This window comes from Eleutherodactylus coqui, chromosome 3 (assembly GCF_035609145.1).
Source record: "Eleutherodactylus coqui strain aEleCoq1 chromosome 3, aEleCoq1.hap1, whole genome shotgun sequence".
NCBI classification, from domain to species: Eukaryota; Metazoa; Chordata; class Amphibia; order Anura; family Eleutherodactylidae; genus Eleutherodactylus; species Eleutherodactylus coqui.
Window position 1 is genome coordinate 119,283,387 of NC_089839.1, and position 14,254 is coordinate 119,297,640.

General features: G+C 44.5%; 1 protein-coding gene across 3 annotated transcripts in view; it reads right to left on the reverse strand.

Annotated features, from left to right (window-relative positions):
- The window catches only part of ARID4B (AT-rich interaction domain 4B), a 258,458-nt gene that overhangs the window by 74,144 nt on the left and 170,060 nt on the right, over nucleotides 1–14,254 (reverse strand). For all 3 annotated transcript variants that reach the window (XM_066596005.1, XM_066596006.1, XM_066596004.1), the window contains exons 7-10: nucleotides 13,312–13,403; nucleotides 4,913–5,051; nucleotides 4,547–4,626; nucleotides 4,399–4,472 (exon numbers count right to left, since the gene is read on the reverse strand). In XM_066596005.1, the coding sequence (XP_066452102.1) occupies nucleotides 4,399–4,472; nucleotides 4,547–4,626; nucleotides 4,913–5,051; nucleotides 13,312–13,403 (385 nt within the window). The remainder of the gene's footprint in view (nucleotides 1–4,398; nucleotides 4,473–4,546; nucleotides 4,627–4,912; nucleotides 5,052–13,311; nucleotides 13,404–14,254) is intronic.

Genomic DNA, 14,254 nt, shown 5'->3' on the forward strand with positions numbered 1-14,254 from the left:
GATAAAGGCTACTAGGTGGCCAAAACGTCGCAATATGCAACATTTTAAGATAGAATAAAGGCAAGTTGTTTTACTTCAAAGCCCTTCTGCTGTCGTGTGCGTTTCTATTTGTTGTTTGGAGAGAGAAGAGTTCATTCTCTTCACGGCTGTGCAGAATCTGCCTCCCCCAGAGGATCCGGTATTGGGGTTATTTTGAAGGTGCTGTGGTGATTATAAATTTAAGGTCATGTGATCAGGGCACAGAGCATGTAACTCACACACGCATGTATGCATGGACAGACAGGTCATCATTAGCATTTTGATAGTGGGAGAGATCTCTGTAATAATCCCTGATATACAGGGCATCTCAAAAGTCTGCATACACCCATATAGAATGGAAGTGGTAATTCCATTTTGCAAGGGGAAACCTATTAGGCTATGTCACCAAAATGATGTCAATTTTAAAAGTCACCATCTTGGATTCAACGTGATCGCATGATTTTCAGGTTCACATAGTGAATTCTTTTTGAATACTGGCACCACATTTGCAATGTGCCAATCGAGTGGAACAGACCTAGTCACTATAAAGTCCTTAAATATAAAAAAATGATTTATCTAAATAACTTAATTTCCATAGAACACAGGGGTGTATGCTATCGGGATCCAGCGATTTGTCTATTTCAATCTGCACTTCCCATTAGGTTGAAATGGTGACATTTAATGGCAAGTTTACTTTATCACTTTGCATTTCACCTGCCATTTCATTTTCCTCAGTGAATACACTGGAGAAAAAAAACTACTTAGTAGATTTGCTTTCTTCTCCTCGCCATCCAAAATTTTTAAAGGGCCAATTCTTTCAGTATTAATCTTTTTACTATTTACATGGCAGTAGAACAGTTTATGGTTAGTTTGGCAATGAGTCTCTGTCTCCACCTTTGGTGCTATTATCTGCTTTTCACATGATTTATTTTTTTTCCCTATAGGCCTTTAGTTTTTCTTCACTGCCTTCTTGTTTTGGTGGTTTAAACACTTTCTTTTTGTAGTTTAGTGTCCCCTTTATGTCTTTATTTAGCCACGATGGTTTTCTTCTATTCCTAACACTTTAATTCCTGTAGGGGATGTACTGCTGACAGTGAGTATTTAAGATGGTTTTAACCCCTTCCCGCTCCAGGACGTACATTTACGTCCTGGAGCATTGGGGTATGTATGGAGAGGTCGCGGGGCGACTTCTCTTCATACAGCGCGGGCGTCAGTTGTTTATTATAGCTGACACCCGCGGGCAATAACCGTTTGGCCGATTGCGGCTATTAACCCTTTAAATGCCACTGTCAGTTCTGACAGCGGCATTTAAATCCCCTGATTTAAATCCCATGATGTTCGGGGGTCCCGCACACCCCCCCACCCCACGGTGAGATCGGGGGAGCCGTGCAGGTGTCATAGCAGCCGGGAGCCTTCTGAAAGGCACTGAACAGGAGGACAAGGTGGGAGACCCGGATGGCCATCTTGAGTGAGAAGACCTAAACCTCTTTCGTGGCCTGCCACAGGAGAAACCCTGAAGGAGGTAGTGATCCAACTTATCCAGAATCGCCATGGATACCTGAGTAAGGCCTGAAACCGCCAGTTACAGGGCGACCACCCATTCAAACTCGGCAATCTAAGAGGGCTGCACAGGGAAGGTTACCCTTAGTGGGATCTATGACCAGATAACGTGATGAATACAGTTAGGACAAAGCGATTCTACCTGTCCACATGAAAATTTTATATTGCAGTGAGAGCACATAAAATGTAGCTCTGGCCAACCCCTGTCTTGAGTCTTCTACTCTGGTGTCTGACATGGAGCTAAAACAATGCTACGGACTGCTAACCAAACACTGTAGTGCACCACTACTACAAGTGGTACTGCAGGACTGTTAACAAATGGGGGAGCTAGTCGCCAGGCAGAGCTTACCCAATGCTGGACTGCTCAGTGGAGTGGAGATAACTGCCAATCCTGATGTCAAGAAGAGTGAGTGGATCCCTGCATTTTGTGAGTTGTTCAACATGGAACCACAAGCCCCAGAACCACACACTGTCCTGAGAGCTCTGCTGGACAGCAGGAAATGAAGGGGCAAGCCGATCAATGGGGAGTGCCATTCAAAGCAGCATGAGCCAGGTAAAAGTCTTCCCCTCCACATCATCATCTAGCGCCGTCCTGTGGATGCAGTCTAGCAAGCCCGAAGCCTGGAGTAATGGAGCTTGCCCAGTGCTACAACGTGAGCCACTGCATTGCAAGCATCCAGGCGCAGCTCCCCACCGCGACCCCCACCAGTGGCGCAGCTCCAGAGAAGGGGAGACAAGGCTAGGATATCACTCGGGAGGGCCCCTTTTACCCTCCATCCACCTTGGTAAGTTGGTGACAGGGGTAGGGGGGAACCTATGGCTGTCGGGTTACGTTCAAGTTAACACACAAACGTGCCTCCTTTTCTTCGGAAGTTAAGGCAGTTAACAATGGTTAGCTCCGATTTATTGACCTGCCTCAGTGGGGTAACAGGGAGAGTCTTGCCTCCCTGTTATTTCCCAAGTCCAAAAAGGTGCTTGAAGACCGGCGAGCAAAATAGGTTTGCCTCCTAAAAAACACTAAGCTAAAACTAGTTAGCTTTGTGCCTGCAGGAAAATATAGCAAAGTGGGAGGAGCTAACACTTTTTTCTACTTTATTTCAGCCTCCTAGTGGCAGAAACTATATATCCACGGTCTTCAAGCTGTGTTTCCCAGTGATAAGAGATAGAAATGGAGATTCCGAAAATGCTGAAATCTGGGAGCTACAGCTAAGTAGGAGGAACCTGTATCTTTTATCTATCGATCTGGACTCCCTTCTTCATCCCGACCAGCCGCTGATCTGTGTTTACATGCGTCGCTTTCACAGTAAGCACAGGAACAGGCCATTACCTACAACTTCAAGTAGTATAGAGCTCGTTTACCTCCAGCACTGTAGCTCCGCCCACAGCTGGCAGGTCCTGCAACTTACCAGCACCAACCTCACTCACACAGAGACAGACAACCTGCTGAAGCAGACAGACAGGAGCTTCTGGCACTCTGAACTGTACATGAGCAATACAGCGCAGTGCTTCCACTCCTGTCCTCCCATCATGCACTGCTCACAGGATGCTGGAGGCTATGAAGAGGGGGAAAAGTAGCAAAACCGGACAAGATGTCAGAGGAAGTGGAGATATTTTTCAATCGGAGGGTCACGTGAAAGTAGCTAGTCTGGGTACAGTGAACCTGTTACAAACTGACTTATTGTGATGTAAAAAATGTTACTTTGTACCCAGAATACCCCTTTAAATGAATAAAATACAAATTATACTGAATCATAAAATTTTCCTCATAAAACTATATATCAGTCTGCTCAGCTCTTCATGATGCCTGGACATTTCAGCATGTTGAAGCTGATAAACTTCCTTTAAAAAAAACAAACAATCACAGAAAATGACCATATACTTACTGACTCAGGAGGGCAGATAGCTGCATCCCCTCAGCATGCAGGTAGCGAAATGTGAGTGGCTGTCTCATCAGGTGTCCCTCACAGGTGTAATAAGCTCCCTCATTTGGCATTTTGCTACCTGCATGCTGAGGGGATGTAGCTATCTGCCCTCCTGAGTCAGTAAGTATATGGTCATTTTCTGTGATTGTTTTTATATTTCCCCTTCTGTGACGTATTTATATTAGTGTAGGGACTCACTACAGGCAAGGAACCTTGACACGGTTAGTGAGCTGATGTATTTTGGCCAAAATCCAACTAATACCTTGCATTTATTATAGATTATTCACATGCAGTGCAGCTTTAAAAACACCGGGAGAGCCCAGGGTGGCAGTACCAATGTGGTTCACCTATAGAGGTGCAGGGCAACCGGCTGAACTATTATGGCGTCGTTAATAGGTTGGTGGTCTGCATGGTGCACTACATGTATCAGAATGGTCTGGCACTTTGTATCTATTCTGTATGGGAGTATACACCAAGCAGCCACCTCCCTCTATATTAAGAGGCTGTGTGAGAGTGGCTGTCCCTCCGAACTATTATGGCGTCGTTAATAGGTTCGTGATCTGCATGGTACACTACATGTATCAGAATGGTTTGGCACTTTGTATCTATTCTGTGTGGGAGTATACACCAAGCAGCTACCCCCTCTATATTAAGAGGCTGATGAGAGTGGCTGTCTCATCAGGTGTCCCTCACAGGTGTAATTAGCTCCCTCGTTTGGCATTTTGCTACCTGCATGCTGAGGGGATGCAGCTATCTGCCCTCTTGAGTCAGTAAGTATATGGTCTTTTTCTGTGATTGATTGTTTTTATATTTCCCCTTCTGTGACGTGTCCTTTAAAAAAAAAAAGCATCATATGCATTCATGGCGTATCCTGATATAAAGTACAAACTGTTCTTACCTGGCTTTAATATACAGTCACTTTTAAAGGAGACATCACCAATGTCTCGGATATCAGTCTTTACAACAGAAAAGCTGTTAAAATGAAAAAAGTTGTTACAATCTGTATATAATCCATCGGCTCCACGGGAAATGATGACTCTACTTACAATTTGCCATCGTTAAAAGATCGCACTAGAATAAAGTCCTTCTTGATAGCTATGTCATCACGGCAGTCTGGTGATACGACCTATTGGAGAAAAACACATTTACTTGCCATAGTTACAAAAAAAACTGCACATTTCATTGCTAAAAAAAAGTTTTCTGAATGCAAGACAAGCCTTTACTCCTCAATACAGTCATTTAGGCCTTCGTTGAATAAAGGAATACTGCCCCCCCCCCCCCCTCCCTCCCGAAACATGTTCACATTATCATTATGATTTCTATTCATAACAGCTGCTATCAAGCATAGGTTTTTAAATGGAGCTAAATGAATGTAAACACTATCATACAACTTCTAAAATAATAGTTCTTACCAGAACCGGAACCCAAGTGACCTTCTTCTTGTCTCCAATATTTAGGGAAACACAAACAACCTTCCCTAGTAACTCATCTCCAGCTTTATCCTCTTCCTCATCTTCATCACTAGATGATGTGGATGATTCTTCTTCTGGACTAAATATACCAAAATATCGTTGTGAGGCAACAAATTTAAGGAGTATGAGCAATCTGTTTTATTCACATTTATAAGACAATCCCATCTCTATAAGGGCACATAGATGTTAGAGGGTATTTTCATACTTGGTACACAGTTCTGAAATCAAACTAATTTAGGTAAAAACTATGGTCTAGAACAGGGATTCACAACCGGTGTGCTGTAAGAGCCTGGGTAGGATTGGCCATTCAGTCAATCGGGGGAAAACCCAGAGTGCCAGTCACACCCTGAGACCAGTAGCAGCTGCTACAGGCATCCCCCTAAGCCTGTTCTACTAGCAACAATGCTTACATAACGGACGCCATGATGCCAGGAGCTCAAAATGGTGATTGGCAAGCAGCTCTCACCCGACGTCTGACCGAGAGAATCGCAGAGCTACAGTGCTGTATCGCTGGGGCCGAGAAAAGGTAAGTACAGTTTGTTTCAGTGGTTTTGGATCTAAATTTTAAAAAAAATGTAGCTGGAGCCCTTTAAAGGGTAAAAGGCATGCATAAATTTGAATGTGCACCTGAGCCACACAATTGTAGACTTACTTTTGTAAGCCTTGCAGCATATTTTGCAGATGAGAAAAAAATTCTCGGTGGCGCCAAATTCTTATGTTTCAGCAACTCAATTTGCTTTCTCAAGAGTCCATTTTGGGCAAGATTATTATGTAACAGTCTGGTTGAAGGTTTTAGCGAAGACTAAATTGTGCTGCTGCTGCTGGGCAGACTTTCGGGAAGGGCAGCGTTGGGACAACTATTCAACCCCAGGCGCTCCTTTTGCACGGGCCTCATAGCAGTCATGTGATTGGTCTACATTGGTGACATGCCACTGCATAGGGCTATGTCAACCAAAAAATAAGAATGCTATCTATCATTTTTGGAAAGAGACAATGAAAAAACAAAATACAGTTGCCTGGTCATTAAGGTGCAAAATATGGGTAAGTGTACCGGCGTAACTATAGGGTATGCAGTTGCACCTGGGCCCAGCAGCCTTAGAGGGCCCATAAGGCCTCTCTTCTCCATGTAGAGAGCCTAGCACTATGAATAAGGCATTATAGTTGGGGGCCCTGTTATAGGTTTTGCTTTGACACAGCCATATGAAGGCATGTTTTTTGCGGGACAAGTTGTACTTTTTGATGGCATCATTTTTGGGTATATATAATGTATTGCATAACTTTTGTAAAAATAATTTTAGGGAGATTGGGGAAAAAAAGAAAAGAAATTCTGCAATTTGTTTTTTGGATTTCATTTTTACGGCGTTCAGCGTGCAGAATAAATAATGTGTAAAAAAAGGAGTGCAGAAGTTTAAAAAAAGAAGCGGGAAGTTGCCGGCAGATTCCCGGCAGAACAGTTATATCTCTGTGGGACTGTGCAGGTCTAGAGCACAATGCCACATCGAAATGCTGTAGCAAGACCTCAAAAAGGCGGTTCGTTCTCAAAAACCCTCCAATGTAACTAAATTAACCCCTTAGTGACAAAGCCTGTTTGCGCCTTAGTGACGGAGCCAAATTTTGGAAATCTGACATGCGTTGTACAACGTAGCATAACTCCGTAAAGGCTTTACATATCCAAGTGATTCTGACATTGTTTTTTCGCCACATGTTGTACTTCATTTTGGTTGTAAAAAGAGACCGATATAATTTGTGTATATTTATTAAAAGTACCAATATTGGAAAAATGTTGAAAATTTTTTTTTCAAACTTTCAACTGTAATCTCAAATATGTCCAAACATACTGTACAAATTTTTGATGAAATATATATTTCCATCTGTTTACTTTATTCTGAATGCACACTTGAAAAACTTTTGTGTTTTTTTTAACCATTTATAGGACGTACACATTTAACATTACTTTTCAGCATTTTGAGGAACACTTTGTTTTCCTGCACCAAGCCAAGTTTGCAAAGGCTCATGAGTGTCAGAATAATAGATACCCCCCCCCAAATGACCCCGTTAAAAGAACTACACCCCTTAATGTATTCACTGAGGGGTGTCATGAGTATTTGGACCCTACCAGTTTTTTTCAGGAATTAATTCAATTAAGGGTGCCTGCACACGAACGGAATTTCCAGCGCGTTATTTTAGGCACATTATCTGCCCCAGACCGCAGCCAATATACTCCTATGAGGATCCGCAGTTGTCCCCAGACGGACGGACTTGTATCGCGTTTTTTCACGCGCGTGAAAAAATCTGCGACCTGTTCTAATTTGGGTCGGATTCTGCGCGTGAAGCCTCCAATACAAGTGAATGGGTGCGTTTTTTCACGCAGTACATCCGCAGTGCAGCTGCAGATGGAGTCACTGGTTGCTATGACTACAGGAAGTAGGCATGGTAGGAGGCGTCCCAACACAAAGCACAGAGCTTCACAGGCAAATTTGTAGAGGGAGATAGGTAGTATTTCTTGCCAATGCAGGATCTAAGAATGCAAAATCTGTAGTAATGAATTCGGCCGCCTGCAGACGAGCGGGTCGGATCTGGCGGCGAGAATTCTCGCCGCGGGACCCGACCCGAGAGCCTGCAGTGACGAGCGCGTACTCACCCGCGCCTGGCGGCCCCGACTCTTTCATGTGCCGGCTGCCGCGCAGCCGGCGCATGCACAGACCGTAGCCGGCGGCCGGGTGAGTGCGAGCTCGCACAAAAATAGGACATGCCGCGGTTTGTTTGCCGCACGAGATTTCGCGCGGCCAAACCGCGGCCGTCTGCATAGGAATGCATATTGTAATGCAATCCTATGCAGACTTTCAGCGGCGGAAATCCCGCGGGAAATACCGCAGCGGGATTTCCGCCCGTGTGCAGGCGGCCTTCCTCTTGTGAATTTTTTGGCAGTGACTGAAATAAAGTCACGCTGGAGAAGCGCCTGAAAAATGCTACATGGATCAACCATGCCCACAAAGACATCTGCTCACCGGGTGAAAGCATGTTGCCAGAATAATTTAACGGTGCTCGCACAAGCAAGAGGGACAAAACGGAGTCTAGGTGTTGGTTTTTAAGCTGTTTTCCAAGGAATGGGCAGTTCTCTAGGGGTTGGGTTTACAATAAGGGGTGTCTGCGCGTTTTTTTCCGCAACACATCCGCGCGTGATTTTTCACGCATCCGCACCTATCCGCAAGCACATTTAGGTACCATACGCGCGTGAAAATCCGCTAGCGGAATCCGGAACGCTCGTGTGCAGGCGGCCTTAGAGGAGAAAAAATAAAATTTCATAGTTTTGCAAATATGTCATTTTAAAGACATATTTTTTTCCTATATTGCCCATGAAAATGAGGATTTACACCCCAAAATGGATACCCCCGTTTCTCCCGTGTTCAGAAACATACCCATTGTGGCCCTAATCTTATGTCTGGATGCACAACGGGACCCAAAATGAAAGGAGTAGTCGGTGTCTTTCAGAACATAAATTTTGCTTCAAGGCGTTTTAGACCCATAGCACTTTTGTAGAGCTCTTGAGCGGTCAAAACCAAAGAGAACCCCCACAAGTGACCCCATTTTGAAAACTAGACCCCTTAACGAATTTATCTAGGGGTGTATTGCCCATTTTGACCCCACAGTTTTTGAATGAATTCAAGCAAAGCAAAAGGAAAAAAAATGTGATTTTCGGTTTTTTGGCAATTCTGTCGTTTTAAAAACTGCTTTTTTGGTACAGCACACACATGAATGAAGCCTTGCACCCCAAAATGGATACCCCTGTTTGTCCCGTGTTCAGAGACATACCCATTGTGGCCCTAATCATATGTGTGGATGCACAACGGGGCCCAAAATGAAAGGAGTAGTCGGTGGCTTTCAGAACATAAATTTTCCTTGAAGGCGTTTTAGGCCCCATAGCACTTTTGTAGAGCTCTTGAGCGGCCAAAACCAAAGAGAACCCCCACAAGTGACCCCATTTTGAAAACTAGACCCCTTAACGAATTTATCTAGGGGTGTACTGCCCATTTTGACCCCACAGTTTTTGAATGAATTCAAGCAAAGCAAAAGGAAAAAAAATGTGATTTTCGGTTTTTTGGCAATTCTGTCGTTTTAAAAACTGCTTTTTTGGTACAGCACACACATGAATGAAGACTTGCACCCCAAAATGGATACCCCTGTTTTTCCCGTGTTCAGAGACATACCCATTGTGGCCCTAATCTTATGTGTGGATGCACAACTGGGCCCAAAATGAAAGGCGTACTCGGTGGCTTTCAGAACAGAAATTTAGCATGAAGGTGATTTAGGCCCCATTGCCCACTTGTAGAGCCCTTGAGCGGCCAAAACGACAGAGAACCCCAACAAATGACCCCATTTTGAAAACTAGACCCCCTAACGAATTAATCTAGGGGTGTGCTGTGTATTTTTACGCCTACAATTTTTGAATAAATCTAAGCAAAGCAGTAGGAAAAAAATTACAATTTTCATTTTTTTGGCATTTGTATCAATTTAAAAACCATTTTTCTTTGTACAGTGTACATAGGAATGAAGATGTTCACCCCAAAATGGATACCCCTGTTTGTCCCGTCTTCAGAACCATACCCCTTGTGGCCCTATTCTACTTAAAGGACACATGGCTAGGCCTATAATGGAAGGAGCACCCGTTGGATTTCAGGGTACAACGGAATAAATTTCAGGCCCCATTGCCCACTTATAGAGCCATTGAGCGTCTAAAACGATAAAGAACCCCCTCAAATGACCCCATTTTAAAAACTAGACCCCTTAATGAATTCATCTAGTGGTATACTGCGTATTTTGATCCCACAGTTTTTGAATAAATCTAAGCAAAGCAGAAGGAAAAAATTACGTTTTTCATTTTTTGGGCAATTTTGTCAATTTAAAAACAGTTTTTTTTGTACAGTTTACATAGGAATGAAGACCTTCACCCCAAAATGGATACCCCCTTTTGTCCCGTGTTCAAAAACATACCCATTGTGGCCCTAATCTACTTATAGGACACATGGTTAGTCCTGTAATGCAGGGAACACCCGTTGGATTTCAGGGCAGAACTGAATAAATTCAAGGCCCCATTGTTCATTTGTACGGAATAAAAATTGACTCCCTAAAAATCCCCCGCCCCTCCCCCCCACACTCCGCGCCCTTTTCGGCATTCCCCAAATCTTAGATAAAAGTAATAATGTGAACTGTGTGGTATTTCCAAAGACAGGGGTAATTACGGAGGCTGGTTGGGATGGGTACATGGGACAATAAAACCGTGTATCCCCCCCTCCTTTCATGCTTTTTGGGGGTCATTTCTTGACCTCAGTGGTGGGTATAGGGTGTAAAAAGTGGCGCTCTGTGAGTCTCCGTAAGCTTGATGAGGTGCGGCGGTCTCGCACAGAAGACGCTCAACAAGATGCTCCTGGAACTGCATGAAGGCGAGCGTTCCCGGGGCTTCTTGTAAATTGCGAATTACAGGTAGCGGTCTGAATAACGCCGGGCTCACACGGCCGTAGGTGGAATCCGCTTGCGGAGGCCCGCAGCGGATCCCAGCTGTGAGCCCGGCTGTGTCCCTGCGTACGACCGCCTATTGTACTGCGCATAACTGCCTACTCACACAGGCGGTCATTCGCAGTACTTTTTTTAAATTTGTATTTCGCGCACAGTCGCTTAGCGATGACCCAGGTACCCGCAGCCCGTATACAATGTAGTTGCGTATGGGCTGCGGGTATATCCGTGACCATGGAGCACAATGGGCTCTATGTTGCGGATATCCACGGTAAAATAGAACCTGCTGCGTTCTCTTTTCTGCGAGTGGATTACGCAATTCCGACCTGCTAATGTGAGCAGAATTGTGTAATCCAATGCGCTTCATCTGCGTATTACCGCGGATCAGACGCATGCGGAATCCGTAATTCCTATCCGGTCATGTGAGACCGGCCTAAGGTAGATCGCTACCTTTTTATCACGTGACCGGGTACCGCTCAACGAGGCCACCCGTCACTGCTCCAGGCTCACGGTGACCATTGGTCGCTGGGAGCAAGGAGATTTTACATTTCCTGTGCTCCCCGACTCCTGTGCATGTGTTCGCTGTTTTGCCGGCGGTTGCATGTGCAGAATCCGGGTAAGTTGACGGAGGAAGATCGCGTCGGGGCGCAAATACGGAGGCCTCCGGTAAAAAGTTTCATGTCCTCTCACCGATCGCAAGCTTTTTTAACTTTTTTTAAACTTTTAAAAACTTTAAAACTTTTTTTTTTTATTTTTTTTACTTTTTACCCTTTTTTTTAACTTTACATGATCACTGTCATCCATTGGATAACAGTGATCATGTCCCCGGTATAATCTCTCTGTTCCTCGCTACACATGGCAGCCAAGATCAGAGGGATTTTAAATTTCCCGAGGCTCGAGCCCATCTGTGCACGCGCCCGATGTCAATCATCGGGTACGCATGCGCAGATGGGGATTCGGGTCCTGGGACATCGGGGAGGACTTAGGTGAGTATTTTCCCCTCCCCTCATGGATCAGATCCATGAGGGGAGGTGAAACTGACTTTTTTTAAAAACTTTTTCGCGATCGCCGCTATCCAATGGTTAACAGCGATCGCATGCTACCTTCAGGAGCCGGGAGCCAGGAGATTTAAAATTTGCCGGGGGCTCCCGGGCTTCTGCGCATGCGCCTGACGTCATCGTCTGGCGCGCATGCGCAGAAGACCGCCGGCGGGTCCGGGAGGACCCGATCTCCGGGGGACACCGCCGACAAGCCAGGTAAGAATTTTCAGCTGCTCTGATGGATCTGATCCATCAGGTCAGCTGCATATCTAACTTTTTAGGCACTTTTCTTTACCGGGGGGGGGGGGGGGGACGACTGCCCGCATCCTGGGATGACAGCTCCATGCTGTCGGCTACCTGCGGGCACCGACAGCATGGAGCTGTCACGTCCTCAGGCAAGTGGGCGTTAATCCAACGAGGATGCATAAAACTACGTCCTCTAGGATTAAAGCCCACTTACTGAGGACGTAGTTTCCCGATGCAGCAGTTGTTAAGGGGTTAAAACAATCCTGCAAAGAGTGGCCCAAAATTCAGCTTACCAGCAATGTAAAATACTCATCACAGGTTTCGCAAATATCTGGTTGCAGTAGTATCTGCCAAGGGTGGCACAACCAGTTAGTAGGTTTTAGGGGAGGCAATTACTTCTCCACAAGGATAAGATACATTTTGAATGCATCTTTATCTTCAATAATCAGAATAGTCATGTAAAAGACGCTTTTTGCTGTTTACTTATGTTGTCTTCTATAAATATAAAGGCGAAAGCCCTGACTGACTGACTGGACACGAATTCTCTAACTTCCCGGCGTCATACGAAGTTGAAATTTGGCACAATCATTCTTTAGGTCCTAAATAGGAAAAGTAAATGGGTCAGAACTTGATTATTCAATTCTAAGTGCAAAAGTAAGTGCACCCCTATGTAATGTAACTAAAAACACACATCTGTACCGCACAAATGTGAAATTGGGCACAACCATTCTTTAGGCCCTAAATAGGAAAAGTAAAGGGGTCGCAACTTGATTTTTCAATTCTAAGCATCAAAGTAAATGACCCCCTATGTAATGTGGCTAACACACATCTGTACTGCACAATTGTGAAATTTGGCACAGGCATTCTTTGCTTCCTAAATAGGAAAAATAAAGGGGTCGCAACATCAATATTCAATTCTATGTATGAAAAACTGTGCGAAGATCTGCAATATATGAAATAGTTCTTTTCTCTGAAACCATAAAGCCTAGGGATATGATTAGAATACTGAGGAGAATCTAACTGACCTCTATGTGTATATACTGAGGAGAATCTAACTGACCTCTGTGTGCATATATACTGAAAGGCTGTCAAGTACATAAGGAAGCAGCCATGGACTGCAGGGATGGAGCGTGCCTTAAAGGCTGAGAAGGGGCTGTCACCTCCAGTCTGCAGTCAAATTTGAATAAAAAGGGGCGTTACCTTTAAGGCACATTCTGCAGAGGGACAGAGGTAAATGCAGTCTGAGGAGAATCTAACACTTATCTATGTGTATACATATTTTATTCCTCTGTTCCTCTGAAGTAACCATGACTTCATAAAATTTTCCATGCGAACAACAGGTAAACATCTGTACCAAATTAGCGAGGGCGAAGCTGGGTATATCAGCTACTTTTCATATACGAAAATTAGTTACATGATTTAAAACATTCAAATATGACAAATTAGCAAAAATAGATAAAATTAGGGCAAGAAACAAATATTTCTTTTTTACAGCTCTTCTTGAAAAAAAATCTAGCAATTCAATCCTGAGGACTTACTTACATGTGATTAGACCTTCTTCCACGATTTGTTTTCTTTCCTATTACAGGAGTTCCAAAATGTTCTGGATTGGTCAGTGGAAGTTGGTCTAGTGTCTGTTGAAGCAAAGAAATAAAGTTGTGGTCAACATTACAGGCACCCTTGACTGTTTAATTTAAAATGCCCTAATCAGAAATAAGTGGACACATACTAACGTGGTATCAGAATATTAAAGGGGTTGTCCCGCGCCGAAGCGGGTTTTTTTTTTCAACCCCCCCCCCCCCCCCCCGTTCGGCGCGAGACAACCCCGATGCAGGGGTTAAAAAAGAACACCGGAGAGTGCTTACCTGAATCCCCGCGCTCCGGTGACTTCTTACTTACCTGCTGAAGATGGCCGCCGGGATCTTCTTTCTCGGTGGACCGCAGGTCTTCTGTGCGGTCCATTGCCGATTCCAGCCTCCTGATTGGCTGGAATCGGCACGTGACGGGGCGGAGCTACACGGAGTCGGCATCCAGCACGAGCGGCCCCATTGAGGCAAGAAGAAGACCCGGACTGCGCAAGTGCGTCTAATTTGGCCATTAGACGCCGAAAATTAGACGGCCTCCATGGAAACGAGGACGCTAGCAACGGAGCAGGTAAGTGAAAAACTTCTTATAACTTCTGTATGGCTCATAATTAATGCACAATGTACATTACAAAGTGCATTAATATGGCCATACAGAAGTGTATAGACCCACTTGCTGCCGCGGGACAACCCCTTTAAGTATGTCCGTATGCATTCAACAAAAAAGTTTACCTGTCAACATAGATGCAGTCATTTTGTAAATAGAAGTTTGTGACGTGGACATCATTACTGACCTCTTACTTGATACTGGTTTGCACAACCTTTGACAACAATGACAGCCTCCAAATGTTTTTGTACCCCTGTTGAGCTTCTTGCACTAGTCCGCAAGTAGTTTATTCCAC